The 22,871-nt window shown below is 41.7% G+C and overlaps 1 protein-coding gene and 1 long non-coding RNA gene across 5 annotated transcripts in view; one reads left to right on the top strand and one right to left on the bottom strand.

Annotated features, from left to right (window-relative positions):
- The window catches only part of FAM168B (family with sequence similarity 168 member B), a 50,215-nt gene that overhangs the window by 8,769 nt on the left and 18,575 nt on the right, over nt 1–22,871 (bottom strand). The window contains exons 1-4 of one of the 3 annotated variants that reach the window (XM_085069778.1): nt 14,509–14,675; nt 7,903–7,983; nt 4,357–4,440; nt 95–237 (exon numbers count right to left, since the gene is read on the bottom strand). In XM_085069778.1, the coding sequence (XP_084925904.1) occupies nt 95–237; nt 4,357–4,440; nt 7,903–7,972 (297 nt within the window). In that variant the 5' untranslated portion in view covers nt 7,973–7,983; nt 14,509–14,675. Of the gene's footprint in view, nt 1–94; nt 238–4,356; nt 4,441–7,902; nt 7,984–13,884; nt 13,982–14,508; nt 14,676–22,871 lie in introns of those variants that run through there. The other 2 variants (XM_085069780.1, XM_085069777.1) reach the window with 2 other exon arrangements.
- On the top strand, nt 14,944–20,223 carry LOC146433443 (uncharacterized). 2 transcript variants are annotated; one of them, XR_014853947.1, is made up of 4 exons: nt 14,944–15,328; nt 15,627–15,795; nt 17,155–17,757; nt 19,914–20,223. It is a non-coding gene; the product is annotated as an uncharacterized LOC146433443 (long non-coding RNA). The 2 variants fall into 2 exon arrangements; XR_014853948.1 differs by having other exon boundaries at nt 17,674–17,757.

Raw genomic sequence — 22,871 nt, forward strand, 5'->3', positions numbered from 1 at the left:
GCAATGAATGTGATGAAAAGTTAAGAGTTCACACAGCTACTACAGGGAACCCAAAGTGCTGCCCACAGATTCCCTTCTGGCTCTGTTGATGTACCTGTGCATATGGATTCTGCTGTGGGTAGGCACTTCGGACTGGGTACACAGCAGTCTGGTAGGGGTTTGGTGATGACGAGTAGGGCGGCACTGCTCCACTGGTGGGTGAACAGGATACTTTGTATGGGGTGCCTGGCGTATAACCTGAAACAAAGGGAAAGCTGCATTAAAATGTGGAAAACGCTCATCAGTACGCTGGTTTTGAAACTATTTTCTTATTTCCCAACCCCATAAGCTTCATGTGAGTACTTGGTAAGTTAGTCCCAATACCCAAGCACAGGTTCTGTTATTTACCTAATACTGGCAACAGTCTGGAAATACTATTTAACTGTGTCAACTAAGCATGAAAAGTTAACTGTATACTTGCACAATTGACTTTTCACATCTATGGATATGGGGCAAAAAGTGCGTTTCGTAGTAACATCATTAAATACCAGGATGTAGCATCTTAGGCAGCAGCATCCCTTCATGGGTGGAGTTGGCACATTTAAGTATCAGTCAGTTCTCAACATGCTCCCAAATCATCCTGGTAAAACACAGCAGCAGTTAACCTGCTGTAGGAGATTAATACAGCACAAGAGCAAGAATTTAAAAAGCCAGAATCATCTTAAGACCTAATGATGGATTTTCAGAGAACAGAGAAACAAAATCTGCAACCACTACTTCAACTTAACTTCATGTCTATTTGCTTTCTGTAATTTTCTGAACTGGCTAAAATAAATATGAAATGCTGTACCTTTAAAACATGAACACTGCAGAATTCAGTGCAACTGCAAATTAGACTTGGAAGGCGCTTTAAGATCTTTAAATCTTGTTTGAGTATTATATATGTAGACATACCCTTAAAAATAATTTTAAAACTGTCTCTATACTTTACAGTAAGACATCAGATGCCATCAGAAAGTGGCTGGCATTCCTATTACAAGGCCCCCAAAACCAGCCTGTCTTGCAAACGTTTAGAACTGTTGAATTTTTACAGGGATAACTAGGAACTGCTGGCTCAGAGCCTGCCTAAAGACAGCTCTTTCATAAATTCTCCAGCCCTCACCAGACAGGGTCTCAGGGTCAGAACAAGGGCTTGAAGAGGCATGGAGGAGACTGATATATATACACACAAAATGCTGCTGCATGCTCTACTCCCCATACTATTCTACGGCCAGAGTGGGAATATGAACACCTCAGCAGCAGCACCCAACAGCTGTAACGTTTAGGGTAGCAAACAGGCATGATCTAGTCTGGAGAAAGCATCAAGGCCCTTGCCTGTGCTGTTGAGAAAACATCTTGGATCTTATGCAGGTCTATCACAGCATTCCTACACAACATCCACAGGTACAACTTGTAGTTAGCTGGAACTGAACAACCTAGTACCAGGGCAGTGTGAGGAAGAACAGACACTTCATAATTATAGCAAAAAAATGAGACTATCAGAGTAGAGATGAGGTTGATTTTGAAAGCTATCTAGAATGGGCTGACTTCAATACAGAGAATAGATATGAAGTTGTTACAGCAGAGAGGACACCAGCATTTGTGCTGTCAAAAATCAGTCTGTGGAAACAGCATGATGACACATGACCTTCATTCTTCTTAAAGAAGTCTGGGCTTCTTTGCAATTTCATTACACCCTTCAAACTAGAAGTTGTTTAGCTAACAAATAGGTTTACTATTTATTTTTAATATAATTTATCACCTTTAAAAAGCTGCACCATTGCAGTTAGTCTGAACTCTTGCTTTTAGAGATCCTAAGTATTTCAGATACAGCATGCTGAGGAAGTAACTGCTATTAGCATGGGGAACTATTTGTGGTGAAAAAGCCAGCTACAAAATGCTGAACATGAGGAATCACTACTGAACTATAACCATGTCCTCAGTGAAGCCCACTCTCATTCTCAAAAACCACTGATACAGCTGCACAGGCAATTTCTCCTTCATTCTTGCAAAGTGGTAAATCTGCACAAGAGGTATTCTGTCTTCCCATCTATTTTTTTTTCCTCCCTTACATGGAGCAAAGACCTTAACAGTAAATGACAGGATAATTCAAACTGACAGTAATTTAAGACAGTTACCTGTAAAAAAAGTACCCTTTCACAACAGCAGTGGCAGAGCACATTCAAATACTGCTGCATAATATGAATTTACAAAAGCTTTGATTCTACAAACAAGCAGTTACATCAGAAAGGTTAAAAAGATATTAAAAAAATCCCATCTGTTAGGACAAAGTAGTGCAAGCTGTTATCTGCCTGAATTAGAGGTCTGTACATTTTGAACTTTTGTTCACAGCTTGAAGAGCAGCTAAAAATTAAAGCTATTCTTAGTTCTGAAATAAAAGCTTACTTCCTATTCAACAGCAATAAAGACTCTAACAGTACTGGTTAAAAAAAATTAATGACATTCAATGACAGTGTACATTTATTTAATGACAGTGTAAACTTTTATATATCTTTATTGCTTTTTCACATATAAGTGAAAAAGTTCTTTCTCTGACTTTGCTATATAGTATGAGATATATTCCAAGATTAATCAATACAAACTAATATTACAACATGATTAGGTCTAACAGGTCAAGAATCTTTCCCAGAAATCATAAAATTCTATTACATCATAACTAACATGGGGGGGGAATCAACTGGAGAAAAACGTCAATCTCATGATTTGGTAAATTGATTCCATGCAGCTTGGCCTCATCTTCCTGCAGCAGGATTTGCAAACTGCAACCTGGACTAAGACTAGAACTACCTTTTGGTTACCTGATCCTAGGATCAGAGCCTACAGCTACTCCTCAGCACAGCTGCAGGATGTACACAGGGCAGCACAGAAGGCAGTGAAACTGAATGGCCTGATAGCAATAAAGCCAATAATAAAAGCCCACATGGGGTTCTGACACCTGAGCTAAGAGTTACACCCTCATGGGAACTGCTCTCCCTTGAACATGGCTCTGGGAATAAGCCCTGAAGCAATCCAGTGCAAATGCAAGCTGGCATCACCAGATATAGTACTTGCACAGGGGCAATATCTAGCCATAGGATAGATTTTTTTATAACATTAACCTGTTTCCTTACCTTAAATTCAAAGCCAAAGACAAGACAAAGTGTAAGTCTGCACTCACCCTGCCTCTAAGCAGCAAACTGCACAGTGACACAGGCTGTACCAGCCAGAATCCCTCACAGTTCCAAGGAAAGCTACACACTTTTAACAGGTTCTGCAGGCAAACATTTTATATGAGTCTTCTGCCTCAGTAATTCCTGCCACACCCTTAAGAGTCTCCTGGTAGTTAAGGAAGTCCATCCTAGGAACACTGAACTTCAATACCAAGCAGGCTTCCACAACATAAGCTTTACAATTGCAAGCAATATCTTTTCCTATCCCTGTAAGTCACATAAGGGCACTCAGGGACAAACTTTGGTATATGCCACATGTATCTCTGGAAAATTGGCATAATACGTGGAAGTGAAAGAGTTCCTGAGGCTGCCCAGCTCTACATTAACAAAGCAATGTAAGGAATTCCTTCCTACACAAAATAACCATAGGGAGAATACTGTTGTGTCAGATACATGCTCCTGCATTTAAGTGGAAATTAAATGCTACCGGTGTCTGTTTTGTTTCAAGGATTAGCACATTAAAATTATGTTCTATTAGTGAAAGCAGAACTACATAAAAATAACTTCGGTGAGTGCCTTGGTTTTGGTGTCTGTTTTTCCACCTCCCTTTTCCTAGGCTCATCACATTTCTTAAATGACACACGTGTAGTGAGTTACCTAAATCATTCTTCCATATCCACAATGGTCAATACAGTTTTACCAAGCAACCAGGCTTTCCAGACCATCACTTTGTGCAAGACAACATTAAGGGCAGAATAAAGCCAGCAAGCTGAACTTGGAAAGATACAATTTAGGAAAGGATGAAAAAGAATAATTTTGAGGAGATAGAGGCAAAACCAGGATTTTGGAAATGACTAATAGGATGCAAAGCAAGCAGAACCATGAAGGAAGCAGTGAAGGGAAATGCAACGCAAACGTCAAAGATCATCCAGAAATATACAAACAGCTAAAACCTCAGCTGTTCCCTTCTTGGAAGGTGCATGCAGCATGATTTAAGATTATAATAATTTTAATTTACTGGATGATTCCTTATGAGTCATATTCAAGGTGACGTAAAACTTATCCCACAGTACCAGTGTTATTGTAAGCCCCTAATGCTTTTCCTCATTCTTGCTTCTACCCACTTTCCAAGGTCAGGTTACTGCTCTGACATCCCTATTACATGTACCTGTTTGGAAGGTAGGATTTGCTCCAGGATACATATTTGGGGAATAGGCAGGAGCAGCCGCTGCATAGCCCATTGGGAAGCCAGCTGGAAGAAAGAACACAAAGTTATTTCCTAGGCTTACGTAACTCTCAAAAGTTCTTGCTGCCTATGTTTGACCTGAGGCAAGCAAATAGACAGCCTTCAATCACACCTCTTCAATTAAAACACAGCAATCCTCTTCACCCAAGCTCCCTGAAGATGAAAGCTAAGTGAAAGGAACAGCTACAGTGACACAAGTCCATTCTCCCTTACATCCCTCTTTCAGTGAATCTCTGTTGGCCAAGTAACTCTAAGTTACTTGGAAAAAAAAGTTTTGTGTAACTATCCTGCACTCCTCCCCCCGGCATGATGTACATATGGTACTTACCTGAATGGACTTCAGAAACAAATCCCTAAAAGTTAGAGTGACTCTGACTCTCCAGATCAGAGATATCTCAAATAGCAAGTACAAAGCAGTAGCAGTCCAAAGTGCTTGCTGAATCTGACACAGATTTGCTACTACATTTGGTATCAAACAAGCTCCCCAGTTTCAGACACACACAGTGACAACAGCAATGAGTGATTCACAGAGGTAATGGCAAAATGACAGTGAAACACTTCTACACCAGAGAACACTGTGATATACTCCAGTGCAAGGCAGAACACAGCACTACCAAAAGCTGGCTACTTGAAGGATACAAAGCTTGCTTAGATTCAGTAAGTGAAATTTCTGAATTAATCATAACGATTAATTTTCCCAAGAACCTATTTACATTATTCAAATCTGTAAAACCAAGTAATGTCTGTATTCAGAAAGATGGAGTTACTACCCCATTCTGCTCTCTAAGTATAAAGATTTCAGCTTCTTCAAATAAAAGGCAACTGATACTTGCAAATTCACTGTCAGCCCGAGAGCTTAGTTTTAAACTGCTGTTCAAATCTGAAGGGCTTTTATTTCACTATGAATCCCAGAGTCCTCAGCAATCACTCCCAACAATAAGAATTACTTAGCTCAGGACTATATATGCTAACCTAGTTTTGTCAAGCACTCTGTAAACATATCAAGTGACATACACTTGGCAATACTATTAGGTGGTCAGCATGGGTAAGACCAAGAAAAGCATGAGGCTTAAAAATCAAAGTTAAAAATAACATATCCAAGTCGTAACAACATTTCAGAGTGTAAATAGCTCTTCAGTTTTCAAACTCATAAACTGCTGGTGAAAAGCTTTAGTACAGCTTTACCTTACTCAAACCTACACAACTGCAACAATTTATGTGGTAAACATTTTCTGTCCTTTCTTCACAGGTTTAGCTGCACTGTGGAGCACTCTGAGCTACTCAGGAAACAAGTCGTTGTGTAAAATATAACTACAACAAGCAGCAGTTTTAGCTTCTACAAGGAACTTCCATCCATGTGAGAACATTCGAATATTGATTTCTTGCTGCTGTAAAACTATCCAACAGCCTAAAATAGGTGTAGTATAACATAAACAGTTATTAAATATGCAACGGCTTTAGAAACACATTGCCTTTCAATAATGCATTCCACCTACTGCTGTGCTCCTCACTTTCTATTACCATGCAGCCCATGTGAATGCAATGATTCTGAGTGGAGAATCTGCAGCTTTTAAATTAGGAGAGGCAAAGAAAGGGGACTTAGTCACGCAACATTTTTCAAAAAAATCCTAAAATGCAAGTCTACTTTTTATTTTAGAGAATGTGCTTTGTATTTATCCCACAGTCTTAAAGCCTGGACCAGGCAGCTCAGCAAACTATCCAATGGTGTCACACAGTATTGACTAAGCTGAATTTAAGGGTCACAGTTGTGTGAACTGAACAACTGATTGCTGCAAGGGAGAATTCTGAGTAACCACATTGGAGCATGACATTTAAGGCACTTCTGTAACAATTCTATTTCAATTTCATGTATTTTAGTTATGCAGACCAGCAAATTTAAAGTACTTACGTAATTTAATATATAGTCTAGTATACGTAATAGTAAAATAAAAAATTAGAAATTGTAATGTTTAAACTGCTATTTATGAATCTACAACAGCATATTTTCCTAAATAAATTAAGGTATAACTTAGTTTAGTATAGACAAGAGCTTCAATGCAATATATAAATGCTTATAAGTACAAATGAAAACCTGGCTAGTATAAATCTAGGTTTAGCAAATGAATAGAGCAAAAGATATGAAGTTATATTCAAATGATCCATAATAATCTCTATCTAAAGCAAAAGAAAGGCTTGAAAAAGCAATCTATTATAAATATAGAAATAACTGTCCCATACATTATATTAATTAGTAAGCCTCTGCTGCTTTATAATAAGATTACTGCAGCCTTTATAACTCACACAGTTATAGAGAGTAAAACCATCCTGCAGGACTTATGATTACATAGTGTCAGCTTTACAATTTATTACTGCACCATTCCAATCACTCAATAGACTTAACATTTCAACACACTTTGTGTTTTCCCTTATAAATACAGTAGAAATCAAGAGATACACTAGTTTGAGGAACACTAAAAGCAAACAATAAAACTAAAATGCTTTTGAGAGAATCAAGTCAATGAAGACTATTTATGCACCATGATTTAGAAGGAGGAACAGAGTAAAGAAGAAGAGGAAAATAGGAACTCTAGTGCATTACCAAAGAGAAAAACAGATTTAAGAATGGCAAATACCAGTAGGAAAATATAGTACAGCAACCAAGAATATAAACAGTAACAGCACAGAATAATTTCTGCCTCCCAACATAGGCACCAACTAAATCACAGAACAGCCTCCCTGTAAAAGCTGAAGTTTAAACTCTTATGAAATACAAAGCTGGGATGAAAAGACCCTCCAGGCTCCCCCAGGATGGAAATTCCCTAATCGCAGAGATAACAGGAAAGAAAAAGACAGCATCAAGACATGCTGCTTGAAATGTCTCCCAGAGGCACACAGGCTTCTCTTCAGCCTTCCCAGAAAGTTCTGCCCAAATCTAACTTTGCCTTATCCAACTTTTAGACTATGGAGACATCAGAAATGAAGCCTGCTTGCACATACGTTAGGAGATGATGGGGGAAGAAAACCTGGAGAGAAACTTCAAGTCAATGAGAAAGAGATAAACAAAGAAATTAAATGTATTTCTGTTTCAAAAACATTTTTGGCCATTTTCTTGGTCCCACCTTTGATGCCATGCTTTGGGCAGTCATAGAACAGATAGCATGAACAAGAATTAGAGGATGGAAAGGTTAACAGTGCCAGTCAACTAGCAGCAGAAATAGATTGCCTCCTCTTCTTGCAGGGCGTAATTATTAGAGCTCCTAAAATAAGCTGCATTGGAAGAGATTCTGAAGTTAGAAATGTAACAGAAGAAATAACATCACTCTAGAAATGTCACTTTTTAAAATTAAAAGCAACCTCATCCCAACCCCAAAACAGATTTACATGAAGGCATGCCTAAGTGACTATTTCTTCTTGATCATAAGCAAAGAGCAGTGTAACCAAAACTCACTGGAAAACAGAGTTGCTTACCTGGATAACCAATTCCTTTGGCATTTGCATAGGGAACCCCAGAAGATCCAGGGCTATACACAGGATTCATGATTTCAGTAACTGAATTGGGAAATAAAGGAAAAGAAAATCAGCATTTACAAAAGTATAGGGAAATATTGAAATCTCAACAACTAACGTGGAACTGGAAACTGAGGAAACATATTGGAAGAAAAAGTAACACAGGAAAAGCAGCAATTCCACCATTTCTCAACGTTAAAGCTGTAGCCACAGGCAGGAAAGAATCACTGCAGGAGTAAGTTTCAAAGCATCCCAACCCTCAATCAGCTAGAGAATGTCTCAGGAATGAAACATTCCCTGTTGTGGAGCACACTTTCAAAATATTTCCATTGCCCAGAGCTCCCCCATGGCGCACAGTTCCATAACCCACTGCAGGAGTTCCCACGTGTTGGATTTCTCCCCTCATGCCAGCTATCAATCACTCATCATCTCTCTACCATCTATCAATCTTGCTCTCTTCCCATTTCTTTCTTGAAGTCTCTAGCCAAGGGATGCAAATACTACGGTCTGTTGCTACTGGCATTTCAAGCCTGGCATTCCAGTCTTTTACCAGCACTAAATTATCAAATGTCCAACTACTACAGAAGCAAGTGGCAAAAGACTCTGTGCATTTAGCCACCTAGCCCACATTTCTTTGTTTACTTACTGCCATGTTCTTCAGAGATTATGATAAGCCAACAGTCCAGTCATTTCTGAATGATGCATTCACACAAAAAAAAGCTCTTACAGCTAGCACCACTCACAGGAATAAAACCAAATCCCATTTTAAAAAGAACCTTGTAGGTAAACACCAAGGAAAATAAAATTGCATTGAAGATGCTTTTTAAGTGCCTCCTACAGGAATACTGTTCACAACTATTTTTCCAGTATTTTAGAAAAGAACCCACATATTTAAAGCTCAGTATCTTCAATTATCTAATTTTCTGCATATCTACACACACACACACACACACACATTTATATATACACACACAGATTTACCACTTCACAGGGGAGGTTTACATCAGATATTTGAGAAAGGTTCTTCCTTCAGAGGGTGGCTGGGCACTGAACAGGCTCCCCAGGGCCATGCTCACAACACCAAACCTGACAGAGCCCAAGGAGTATTCGGACAATGCTCTCAGAACACGGTGGAATTCCTGGGGTGTCCTGAGCAGGGCCAGGAGCTGGAATGATGATCCCTGTGTGTCCCTTCCAACTCAGGACATTCTACGACTCTTCCTGCAAGCACCCAAGACACAAAGGCACCCTAAGAAACCAGCCTTTCCTATTAACTGCTGATAGCTGACACTTAAGCTACTTCCTCTTCTACATCTGGGGATGCCGTCTTACTTAAACCAACAGGGTGTTGAGCAGTTCAACACAGTTTAATGAAATTTTGTAAATTAAGTTTATGAAACAAGGAAGTACAATTCCATATGCAGTACCTTAGTTACAGAATATGTTATGACAGGAATCCAAGTGGAGTTTATCAGCATAGCTGCACTGATAAACCTATATTAAGTGACTCTATAAAGCATAAAGTTTGCTTTTCAAAGGAGCACTAAAACCAGCTCTGTGCCAAGAGAATTAGCAGCACCTAGTACATAACAGATATAAAAGAGCTATTTGTGCAAAATTAAGAAATCAGCAAGTGCTGTCAGAAAGTTTATTATCAGGTTTCACAAAATACTCCAAGTCAATATAAGAGAATTACAAGGTTCAACAGTGTCTTTTCCTTCCCTCACTTTGCAATAACACTAACTTACATAGAATTGCCTTTTTCATTCAGATTCATACTTGATTACACATCAAGAAAACAGAACCCACTGAGTTAAAAACCAAACAATCTGCCATTTACATTGCTTAGTATGAATAAAGTTCCCCAGAGCAGCATGTTTTAATCACCTGACCTGCATCAAGCTCCATTTAATACACATCTCTTTGAAAATGTTCTACAGCAAGCTATACTTCAAGTATAAACTCCTGTATTCCACTGAAGCCCTGTGCAGTTTTAGCAGCATTAACTCTTCTGTGCCATAATCAACAGGTGTGTTTCGCTGGACTGGCATTTTCTTTTAGCAAGGCTGCTCTTCTCCTATACTTTCTTCAGTGTATTCTCCTCTCTAAACTAGGACTCCCATTTACCTGAAAACTTTCAGTCTGTTCCCTTTATCTCGCCCTGCACTTTCTTCTCATTTGCATTTCTGCTCCTCTTTCAATGTTGATTTTTTCACATTTTGTCTCTAAACTTACAAAATCCTTAGGGGCTCAAATTCCGTTTTGGTCTCAGCACTTCCCAGTTACGGGGTAAAAGTCTTAAGGAGTTGGATATACCTCTCCATTCAAATAACACAGTGCTCTCCCACACCCCATATCCTAAAAATGTGCTGCTCCTCCTTGCAGTCTCTACAGCAATTAGGAGAAAAGACTCTGGAACCTTTTCACCATTCTGAACAGCAGTTAACAAAAAGGGGGCTGTCAGGTGGAAAATCAGCAAGGGCCTTCTGTGAGTATTTAGGCAAAACACAAAAAAACCTTCCCAGTTATTAGAAATATTAGTAGACAATGACTGCAGAACAACACATGGACATATGCTATGGGAGATGACTTGAAGAGAAGCCACACAAAAATGAAGATGTATTGAAAATGAATAGAAAATGTCAGACAACTCAGACTTGATCTGAAAGAAAGTACAGACAGAGAGAGGAACACCACTTAAGGGGGAAAAACCTACGACACTGGCAGCCTCAAGCTGTTCACTTCCACTTCAAATGAATCCATACTTCCAACTTCACATGTGTACATACACACCAATTAATTCAGCTTTGGTTGGACAGGTATGTACTTTCACCACTCCTGCTTTCACTGCTGACAGACAAGTCAGAGCCACCAGCCTACACAAAGTGCTTACAGTCTGTAAGGCAGACAAAACGCCAGACCACTTCTAATTAAAAATAATTATTTTCGGGTCTTCTCTGAAGGACCCAACGTGTAAGTATAATTATATAGTATTAACCAGTGGCTGCAATCATCCCACTCTTACCATAATTTTACTTGGAAGGGCATCTGTTATACTGAGATGTAGAACCTTGCAGTCCACTTCCCTGGAATGCTTCAAGTCCACATCAAACACTAGGAAGGACTGGTATAAAGCGAACCCAAAGAAACTGTGTCTTTCAACTGCTTTGCTGGCATTCCCTCCAAAGCATTCTCATGTTAATGGATATGCAAATAAGTGTCTACAGTGCATCATCTGTATATAAATTGCACAGAGCTAACTGTATACGAATTACTCTTTCAGCTGAAATGAAGGCAATCATACTTATTAAAGATGCTCTGATTAAAAACTACACAGGGATGCTGGGAAGTGCAAATGCTTCACCTTTCACTCTTGCCAAAGCCAGGCAATCAAACTCAGTTTTCATCAGGCCTGTAAGATCTCATCTTGGTACAGATACCAGGACAACCACCCTCCTCTTCAATCCACGTTTTGGGAAGCTAAACACAAAGGCCAACCACTGCTAATGCTGAAGCTCTAGCACTCCCAGTTGGATCTGTTTTGCACACAGCTTTTCCTGCTACACTCAGAACAAGCATGTTTCTAGGAAACTCTGCTTTTAAAAACCATTTCACAGAGATTAATGTTAAAACCCACAGATCAATGCAAACACTGTTGGACAAATTGCACGTTCGCTTGCAACACACGTTATTTTCTTACTCTTGATTTTCAAAGTTGTGCAGAAACACTACCAGAATAAGATCTACCAAAAGCTGCTTTATGCTCATTTTATGACAATTCCATCACAAGAGTTAGGGAAGAATCTCCAAATACCTTGCCTAAAGCACACTACTGTGGTCCAGTAACACTTTCCTTCTTGGATCTTAAGCAGACTGACACTAAGTGTTTAACATCTATCCATTCTGGAATACTTTCAGAATGCCATTTACTAGGAAATTGTACAAATGACCCAGTTTCCACTTACTAAGTTACTTACCATCTTAATAACGTTCTACATTTTACCCATTTGACTTCCAGTCAAAGCAGAATACAGGTAAAATACGTAAGTGTCTGGTAGTTTGTAATGTAAAAGCAGTAATTTCCACTGCTAAGTACCAAAGAAAACAGTTCATGACACTTCAGCTCTTCAAATAACTGACAATTAGCGCCTCGGTTACATTATGTTCCGTTAAAACTTCAGCCACCAAACAAGCCACTTGATGCAAATCCAAGGCCAAACAACAAGCACTTTTCTCACAATTAGTTTTAAAAAGGGGGCTCATATTCGAAAGTCAAAGACAATGCATCCCATGCCGTACTGGTATTTGCAGGTAGTATTTAATTTCTTCCATTCATCCAAGACCTCAGAAAAGGTCACTGAGTTTTCCCAGGAAGGAGGTACTCGGCCTGTTCAAGCTGGGGCAGAGGTTTAAAGTTGCCCATGACTGCAGGAATCCATGCTTACACACACATGCCATGCAGCTGGCAAGCAATCCCACTCTCTGCACTGGGACCTCTCACTAGACTAGATCACCTACGCTGGTTGCCAGGATTCTGGGGTCTGCTGGAGGATTTTTGGATAAAAGATTTCAAGTTTTCCATCTATCAACTTGAGACAACTGAGACTCTCAGTTCCCAAACGGCCAAGACTAATCCCAGTGCAAGAAAGGGAGCAGGACTGGAGAGTGACAGGACAGACTGTGGATGCAGAATCCCAGCCTAGAAAAGGACAGTTAACAACTTTGCTCAAAGTTCACCCAGAAAGCAAAATACAAAGCTGAAACTATCATTCCCATGCAAGTTTTCCTCCCCTGCTAGAGTTACAAAGTGTTGTCAATAAAGAATAAGACACCTCCAATTACTCTTCTATGTTTTGTATGCATTCCTTCTTTTTTCCTAAGACTAAAAAAGGAATGGAGCAGTTTAGACATTTTAATCCTTTCAAGTGAATACCACTCTCACCTGCAAGCCTGTTCTACCAAGGGTTTGTTAGGGTTTTTTTTTTTTCTTGTGTAAAATACACATACATTAGCACCAACAGTGCTTGTACCCAGTACCAGTAAGGACAGACACAACATGACTATATATGAAAGACTGAACAGTTTCACATGTCATTCACAAAAAGAAAACCTACAGATAAAATTTAATACTAAGCTCCTGCTTGTGATCCAACTTCATTTATACACCGTGGCACTGCTCTAGTCTTCAAAATATACCAGAACATTACCAAAACTTTTTTCCTTTAAAAAAACCCTTCTAACTTATAGAAACATTAAACAAAGTGCCCAGCATTTCTCAAAGTCTACAATTTCTGCTGTTGCTACGGCAAAGGGGATAGAAGTTGCCAGCTCCAATCCCTGCAGCTCCTGTATAACTTTGAATTTGTGTATATTCTCATCTCAAACAAGTCCTCTAATCATCAAGTCCTCACTGTAAGAATCCTAGAAGCCTATCTACTGCCAAATTTAAGGGAAGTTAATCAACTATGAGAAACAGAAAAGAAAATCAAATTCAAAGAATAAAACTTCCATTACATGAAAGAATCGTATTTAGAACTTTTTAGCTAAATCTCAAAGCTCTGCTTTTTCCTAAAATCCTATAAAGCACTTTTTCATCAATTTTGTTTATTCCCTATTATTTTCTGAAATAACGTGAAAATGTCACAAATCACAACGAAGACGGAATTTCTAAAAGCCTCCTAATTCCTCCTCCTTTTTAAACTCGGAGTTCAAGTGCCTAATTCCCACCCCAAATGCGCAGGGAAAGCGTCCATTCTGTGAGCGTGGAAGTTTTATGACACTGACAATTACACATCTTGCAGCAAAATCACAACAGAGCAGACAGAAAGCCTGGTCACAAGACGTAACATGCACACTGCGATTCAACATTCAACAACAAATTAAGTCCACTTTTCTGCCGCTGAGAGCTGGGTGTCTGCCCACCCTGAATCCCTGACTCTTTACCTTTCGCAGAGCACCGATTTCACCATTTGGCTGGTGCTCGCATGGCTCCAAAGGACGTGGGAAAGCACTGCAAACCCCGTTTGCACCTTTTCCCTTTCTGCCTGGGCAGAGAGCACGGAGTACTGAGATTGGAGCGCTGCCTGCAGCTCACCGACACAAAGGTACGGGCAGCACACACGGCCCCACGCCGCTGTGGCCCGCAGCTGCAGCCACTGATGCTGTGAGCTGGGGAGCCCAGCCGGCCCGAGCCCTCATGCCGACACCCTCAATTGTCACCAAGTTCCCAGCCGGCCGATGCTGCGCTGCCATCGAAGCTCGGCATCCCGTGCCCGAGGCCGGCCCGCTACCCGCGGGGAGCACAGAGGCGCGGCCGGCAGGGGCCCTGCGCAGGGCGCTGGCTGCGGGGCCGCCGCAGGTACCTGTTACGGCCGGAGCCCCGCGGCCGCCGGCGGCGCCGCGAGTTCCCCTCCGCCGGCCGGGCCGCGGCGCCGCGGGGCCGGGCCCGGGGCCCGCACCTGTGCCGGGATGGCGCAGCGGGGCCGGCCCGGATGGCGGCGGGCCCGGCGTCCCTCCCGCGCTCCCCCCGCGGCCCCGGGCGCGCCGGCGGGCCGGGCCCGCACTCACCGTGAACGGCGGCGCTGCGTGCGGGCGGCGCGGCGGGCGCTGGCTGCGGCCGTGCGTGCGTGTGCCCGCGCCTGCGTGCGGAGGAGCGCGCCTGTGCGTGGGTGCGTGCGCGGCCCCGCGGGCGCGGCACGGCACGGGACGGGAGGGGGCGGCCGCTCCGCGCCGGCCGCACCGCACAACTGCGCACCGGCCGCCTCACGTCACTTCCGCCGGGCGCGAGGGGGAGGTCAGGTGCGCGGAAGGGCGGGGCACGTGACGGCGGCGCGCAGGGCCATGGCGGCGGTCAGAGCGGCGGGCAGGGAGCGGCGGGCAGTGCTGAACCTGCGGGGAATCCGCGCCGATAATGTGCCCGCTCTGATAACAAATGTATTGCACTGCAAAGTACCGAGCCAGTGCAGTGTTTTGCCTCCACACTGCAGCACCACAGCAGGCTGCTCCCGCCGCCACGGGCTTTGGCCTGCGGCAGAATTCCATCAAACCACTTGCCAGCACAGCTCGCTGACACTTTGCTCAGCACGGGTTCGAATGCATAATGCAAACCAATTGCCATGTGGAACAACAGCTTACGGTGCAAAAACTCAGACTGTCTAACACAATTCCGGAAGTTCCATCTAGTTTTCACATCTATTTTTAAAAGCAAAATCTCGCTTCCATGAAAACTTCTCCCAAGTCCTATGGAAAACAAGTTTCAGAAAGTGTAAAAATCTTTTTAACCCACTTCTTTCAGGGGTGGTGCAGTCCCCTTCCTGCAAGGACTGGGATCCCCCTGCCAGGCTGGCATGTGAGCCAAGGAGAGAATGGCAGAGCAGAGAGTGTGGAGGTTTGTGTGAACTGAAACCTGGGGAAGGATGGATGGATGGATGGATGGATGGATGGATGGATGGATGGATTAAACAGTCCCTTCCAAGAGTGCCAAGAGTGCAGTAAGGCAGTCCTGCGACTGTGGGAACACCTCCTGAAAATCTCTGCTTTCCAAATAGGTCAGCAGGCAAACCAAGGAAACTTTCTAGAAATTTGAACCGTACTAGACTATGTACAAAACTGAAACAGAACAGCATGGCAAACTAAACCAGATACAATTTATAAGAGAGCTTTCTAACATATACTTTATCCTCCAGCTGATGGGTGCAAGCCAACCCTACAACTCTTACACCTTCCTGGCTCTGTCAAGGTGATGATTTGATCCTCAGACAAAACACTCAGAATTCCCATCTCAAGAGATCTAGAACTGACCTTCTGATGAAGCACTAAGTCCCTGCTGAGGACAGGGCAAGGCAGCACTGTATGGTAGGTGAATTTAGCCCAAAGCCTGTGGACATTACTGGCCATGCAGCAAAAGAGACCCGAGTGACAGCCATGCAGGATTCATACTGCTGCTCCTCAAGAAGGCACACGTGAAGCTGCACACACCTAGCCAAGCCAATACTGGCACTGCTCAACAACTGCTAAGGAAACATAACATTGTAACATGTGGAGGCAGCCTGAACAGAGAGGATTTGCCCAGGAAAATCAGTACAAACTGCACCACTAGTTTCTGGGGTGTTCCTGACAAGCACTACGACCAACACTACTGAAGAGTGGGCTGCTGGTATGACAGCAAATATATTAATTGGTCCTAGGTTGCACAGGGATACATAAATCAGAGAGAGTCATACTGGGGTCAAACAGACAAGTGGTGACAGGTAAGTGGTGAGTGACCCAGTGTCCTGTCCATGGTGAGACCTGATGATGTCCCACTGCAGGGTCCTGGGAGCAGCAGCCCTGCTGCTTGTAGGAAATGGCCAGCCTGGGCAGACAAATGTGGATAAACCAACTGTGGGTAAATGTGGATAAACCAACTGTGGATAAATGTGGATAAACTCCCAAAGGCATGACAGTGAAAGACAGCAGATCAGCCTTTGCTTACAGGAGGTCCCCAGCACAGCCCATGGAGCCCTGGCCAGCACACAGCCCACCCAGATGAGCCTGGCATCCAGGGGGATGTTACACCCCTGAGGTTACAGGGGATCTCAGAAACCACGGGAGCTCAGGTTTCACTGTTTCCCTCATTGAGGGGTATGCAATACCATTAGCATCCTCACGAGTTATCCCACCATGCATTGCTATTAAAACCATCGGGATGCTAGTCTGCTAGCCAGGCAGAACTCTGCAATCTACTGTAAGTTCAACTGTACATTCAAACTTGTCTCCTGGTGTAATTCTGTACATCACAGTGGAAAATATTCCAGCCCAAATGAAAATCTGATCCCAAAGAGATGACAAAGCAACAATCTGAACTCTTACACCCTGGCAGCACATACAGAATCTCAGTCTGGTCTGTGCAATTATTAGTCTCATATATTAACTATACATCAGTTGGATGGCGCACAACCCCTGTCAACCAGTCAAATAGACACATATAAATATGGCTGGAAAAAAATTACAGTAGGACAGATATTATTTTTAAAAACTAATAAAGCTGAAGACCTTCTGATACTTCCCTTGTACAGTGTCATTGTTTCAGTAGTAAAATGTAGAAGTGATAATGTTCTCTGTAGCAGAAATGCAAATTGATTCACAGCTTGCTGACATTTATGACAGGTAGGGCAGCTTGCTCTTTTCTATTTATCCTCAAATGTCTCCCTCTTATTGTAACACACTTTGCAGAAACGTGAACTGACATTCATCACTCACGCTGGTCACTCACAGAGGAATACTGCAATAAATGGCAGCTACAGCACAGAAGAATAGTACCATTAATATCTCAGCAGGAATGAGCATAATGGTGATCAGAAATACTATGCCCAGCACTACCGTGCAGCTCTTCCCTGAGTATGGTTTGTTTGGGTAAGAGGAGTGAGATCTATCTGGGGCATGAGAGGTCATCACTGATGTAGCTGCACCAACAAACTTCTTGTGAAGATGTGGTATTGGACACAGCAGTCTGTCTGTTGGGGGAGACTCAGTTCATAGTAATAAGGAAGGGACAACAAAGGAACTGCAGCAAATGATACCATCTACAGTGAGATGATACTTGCTCCAAAATTATTTCCTGTGTTTTGTGGCATATTCCGTAATATTTGAAGCACCCAATGCCCCATCCCCCACTATTCTGCACTGCTGAGAATTTCCTCTGCTGTTGTCTGTCTCACCTGGAATTGCTTGGACTGCTCTGGAAACCTGGAGGTGCCTGAAGAGGCAGATCACTGCCTTGGATCCCCACCCCGTGCCAACAGGACCTACTGCAATACTCTTGACATTTTTATCCAGGTAACAGTCTTGTATGAAACAAATGGATAGTTACTTACTGCCTTCCCAGTACGTTGTGTGGTGGTTTTTGGTGGTTTTGAATTGTACTGTGTATGTAATTTAAGCCCATTATACAAATTCTAAAGGAAGCAAAACTTGCTGACATGGTATTAACATGCAATGCAGATGTATGGAGGGTCATGTTAATTCAGGATACATTTTAATTGCTTGTTTATATTGTTCAGCAGTCTCAAATGGCCCTGTAGTAAAAAAAAAATTATCCCTAAGAGCTGGCAAAAAGGTAATTAAAAATAGATTTTAGGCAGTTTTGATTGCCCACAATAAGACTGCTGAATGCTATGAAAGTATTCACAAGCATTTCTCATTTTTAGCTTCTGCCATTCCTACCCCTTTCTTCACCATCCAGTTCTTCTCATGCTTTTCCTTCTTATTTTTTTCCACAAGCTCAAAATGCCATCTCTTTAGGCCTTACCACTCTCCATCACTAAAAGTCTTAAAAGTGTATGTTTTGATTAAACACTTTAGGTGACAAACACATTTCAAAGGGTGGCATAGAGAAAAAGAAATGTGCGAATGCATTCTGATTTTCTGAGAACCTCACTGACACATCAAGCATATGAAAATACCTCAGTGTTATTATCCCTCACTTGCCCTTTCTCAGGAGTGGACACATTTCCATTTTATATGAGTTTAACTTCTGTATGGGACATGTGCTTTCCTCTAATGTACAGTCCCTCACAGGCATCTTCACCAGGTACATAAAAGCCTCTGAAAATAACAGTCCATGTGGACACCAGCTGCGGCACAATTCTAACCCACTTCAGACATGATTTATTACTCAGCAGAACCATTGCTTCTGATTGTGTTTTATGGGCATCAGAAGTATTTTCACTCAGCATACCACCTTCATGCACAGCTAACATAAGGGGTGCTGTGCTGCAGCATTCCCTCCTCCATAACATACAGAGGTTTGCTAACAGGCACTCAACTTGGCTCTTCATTCCAAAGCACAAAAAGAAAAAGGTAAGTAATACGTATAGTTAATTAACCAGACAAAATACTATTTCCATCATAGTGAGAACTGAAAATGTGTGACAGAAAACATGGTAAGAACTTCATAATGATCCCAAATATCCAAAAGCCTGTAATTAAAAAATTAAAGACAGAAAATTAACAGATTTTGGAATGTATGTATCACTGTCTCAGCTCAACTCTACTCTGTTATTACACAGATAAATAAATCTATGAGGTAAAATCCTTAATTTACGGGATGGATTTCTTTTGCCCCAATTGGAGACAGATTTTAAGCCAGTTTGTCCCATTGATAAATGTGTGGACAGCTTTTGTAGACAAACAATATAGTTGCTTAAAGGCTGAGTAAATAATAAGGAAACAGATATTTCATATGTTTCTATTGTAAGAGCTTAAAATAAGGACCACTGCTTTGTGGTGTTTAGTGAGGCTTTACAAATGTTTGTTACTGCTGTGACTTATTTTAATGATTCAAATCATCAGCTACATCTTTGCTGAATACTGTTTACAGCACTGTAATAATCTCCTTTAGTTTCAAAAGTAGACAAGGGACACTTCCCAGACCTACAAGCCATTAGCAGTTGTTCTGGCAGAGTGAACACCTGCTCTGTCTTTATAGTGCTCTAAGCCACCATGAGCCTCTATGAACAAAACTGGCAAATTCTTCTGTTAGAATTTAACAATAAAAATCCAATATAAAACAAGTTCGCTCTACCCCCACCTTCAAGATAAGTAAACTGCTACAGATGAATGTTTGACATCATTCAATTTGCTATCAGTAGAATATTTGACAATTCCCAGAGAGTGTTATGGAATACTACATTCATTTTTCCGCCATATTTGCCAGAATCAGGAGTAAGAATGATAGCACTTAGAAAAGGAAGCTAATTTGTATTCCCTGACACTGACCTATAGCTGTTTAGTCAATGCCAACACTTTGCAAAAGACAAGAGAAGTAAGGTTAATTCAGTGTTGTGAAGAAAGAAAAATAATGTTATGATTTTGATATATTAAACAAAAAATTATATTAATTTATGCTTCCTTCTTCATTTGTTCACTACAAAGTGAATTAGTATATTTGATCTTATTTATTATTAAAGTAATCAAGGCCCTTTTCTGTTTAGTTCTCCACACATCAACAAAGAATGACTTAAAGCAGCAGGAAGTTAGGAGCACTAGAGTCTGCTGCAGACAGACCCCAGCTTGTATTGCCTGTATTCTAGCCCCCTGGGAACCAGGTAACAGGACTCCTGCAGGAATCACCCAAAGGTATTTGATTCACTTCAGGGGTCTATCTGCAAAAATTACATTTCCTAGAATGTGGAAGGGAAAAAAGAAAATTTGAATGTTTTTCTAGTATCTCTAAGTTTTAAGCGTCTTTCAAATAACTGGTATTTCTCATTAATAGTACATTCATTTTTGCACAATGGAACTGTTTAACTTTGGTAAAACAAACCTGCAAGGACTTTTCTGTTGTTTTTTTCTTTAAAATGATGTCCTGTTATGAGTGAGGGCTACGTTACAGAATTCATAGGTCTAACCAGTGGTCTTTTAGGCAGGGTAAATGTGGGAGAGACAAGTTTCTCTGTGGAACAGACTGTGGAAACACTACGTTCCATCACCCCAAATACAGACTGCATACAAGACTGCCCAGCAAGTCCTGCTGTGTGGGTGAAAGGATTCCCTGGCAGCTGCATCCCAGGGCAGCCCTGGGCAGGCTGAGCTGTCTGACAGCACCCTGAGTGTCTGTCCAGGGCACAGCCAGCACCACAGCACTTGACAGGAGCCAGAGAAAGCTACAGTGACAGTAAGGAGTAGCTTGAGGATCATGGCCAGAATGAACTTCTCTGGCCAAGTGCAAACTGGGAGGGACAAGATGCAGAGTAAAACAACTGTCCTTGTTTAATTCCTCCTGTGCCCAAGGAAATGGACCTTTGTGTGTTCTTTGGAAAAGGGCTACATCAAAGTAATTCCCTACTCCATTCTCAGTTTTTCGTAATAGAAAACAATTGACAAGATTCCAATACAGACCACTTACTCAGATCAAACCCAAAAGCTATATTCTTGATGCTTAATTCCACATGAAGAGGTGTTCTGGGGATGTAAGGTGGACGGGGTAGAAATGGGAGAGAGGCTAAGTTTGCAAGGGATGGGATTTGAGAGATTTGGGGGAATGGCATTGTTAAAAATGCCCTGTGTCCTTACTCTGCAAAGCCTTTAAATACCTGTTTAATGTTAACCATATGTGCCATAAGATCTCACAGGAGAATCCTTCTGCCTTTCTCTCTGCTTCTGTCCCCACTCCTTGTCCCCAGTCTACACTGGACCCCAGCAGAGGCAGTAAGGCAACACTCTGTCACTCTGTGCTGGAGCAGTAGGCAGGTGCTGCTCAGCTAGCTGGGGATGGCACACATGCAGCCAGCAGCACATAGGAGTTCTCAGGAAGAAAACTCTGCTTCCAGCTATGAATTTTAGGAAATCTAGATTGTGTGCATGAGAAATAAAAGTTTTCAGAAGATTAAAATTTGGCCAAATTTGAGATAATTCTTAGTAGAACAACAAGAAGCTGTGTTTGTGACAGCAAGGTGTCATCCATGCCCTGTTCCCAGACTTGCTGAAAAAGCTGTAAGGATCCTGCCCATGAAGGCAAATTCTTCTTCTCTTCCATAGCCACATTTTTGGCCACAATTGAAAAAAAAGTTAGTTGAAACTACAAAAGAAATCTCTGGAACGTGAATTGGCATTCAAATTAAGTGGCCTCAACTTGGCTAAGTTATAAGAAGTTGAAAAATCAAGATTTATAATGGGATGTGCCATTGCCAGACAATGTTCATTATAAATGTGTGTGCATGTATGCCTGTACAGACCCTCACACATCTGTATTATATATACATGAGTTACAGTGCTACCACATCACTGAAGATTTCTTGAACAGAAATATCCCCGAATAATTATGTACACTGACACTAAAATTGTAAGAAGACAAGAGCTGGACATTTCAAGGATGTTAAAATTGTAGCAAAAAATGTTCCGAGCAGCTGTGGAGTTAAATGGGTAGTTGCTATTTACAAATATGATTATTACATAGTGTTACCATGGAAACTTCAGATGGAAAATAAAATGTGAGTTTAGCTTCATCTTGAAACTGCCCTGACTGGGAGGAGAACAATAGCTGACATTCCTGCAGCAGGAGACTAATCGCCCCTCTCAAAGAATGTACAGTATGTTTTTCTGTATTTTTAGCTACTATGCAAAGTTTTAAACCTGCAACCAACTAAAGGCTCTGTCAAGAGATTCAGAGATTGTTAAGAATCACAGCACAGTATGATTTATTCCTTTTCCTATGCTATTTACTGAAACACTCACTGTTAAACATTTTCTCTTCTAAGACTACATCTAGTGATTTTGGGTCCCATCTAAGTCTATGGACTGGTAATTCTCCCCAAGTACATTTTTTCATTATCTGTGTTTCTGCTTTTACAAGACACTCAGTGAAGCATGCTCTATGGATGTGACTCATTTCCATCAAAACGAGCTTCCTGAGAACCATGAAAGAGGCAGAGAGATGACCACTGACCCTGGAAAATTTTTGGACCATTCTAAATGTGAATCAATTTTTGGTTAATAAAATAATATATATAATAATAACTGAACAAGTTATTCCTGAATTGAATTTGTACCCAGTGAGACTGCAGCGAGCACTAAGGCTGGAAGTCAGAAGACTGCACAGATGGTACCATCTGTGTCTCTTGGGAATCATTCTGGTGCTGCAAAAGCCCTTCTGAGACAGATGCTCAGAGCCATGGAAGTGTTTGCTAACAGACGCACCTGCTCCACCTGGCAGTGCTGTGTTGGATCCGAGTGCCAGCCAGGTATCTGCACACAAGTGGAGCTGGGATATTCAATGTGCCACACAGAAAATCGGTGAGTGCAAGGGCTTGTTACCAAAGGTTGGAAGTCCCATTAAAGATGTGATTCAAAGAAGGGCAGCAGACCAGGAGCTGCAGGTGTGTGGATGGACACTGAAACTTTAGGATGAGTCTTTCAATTTCTTTGATATTACCTTTACTTCTTTATACACT

This window comes from Lichenostomus cassidix, chromosome 9 (assembly GCF_008360975.1).
Source record: "Lichenostomus cassidix isolate B80296 chromosome 9, HeHo_3.0, whole genome shotgun sequence".
Lineage (NCBI taxonomy): Eukaryota > Metazoa > Chordata > Aves > Passeriformes > Meliphagidae > Lichenostomus > Lichenostomus cassidix.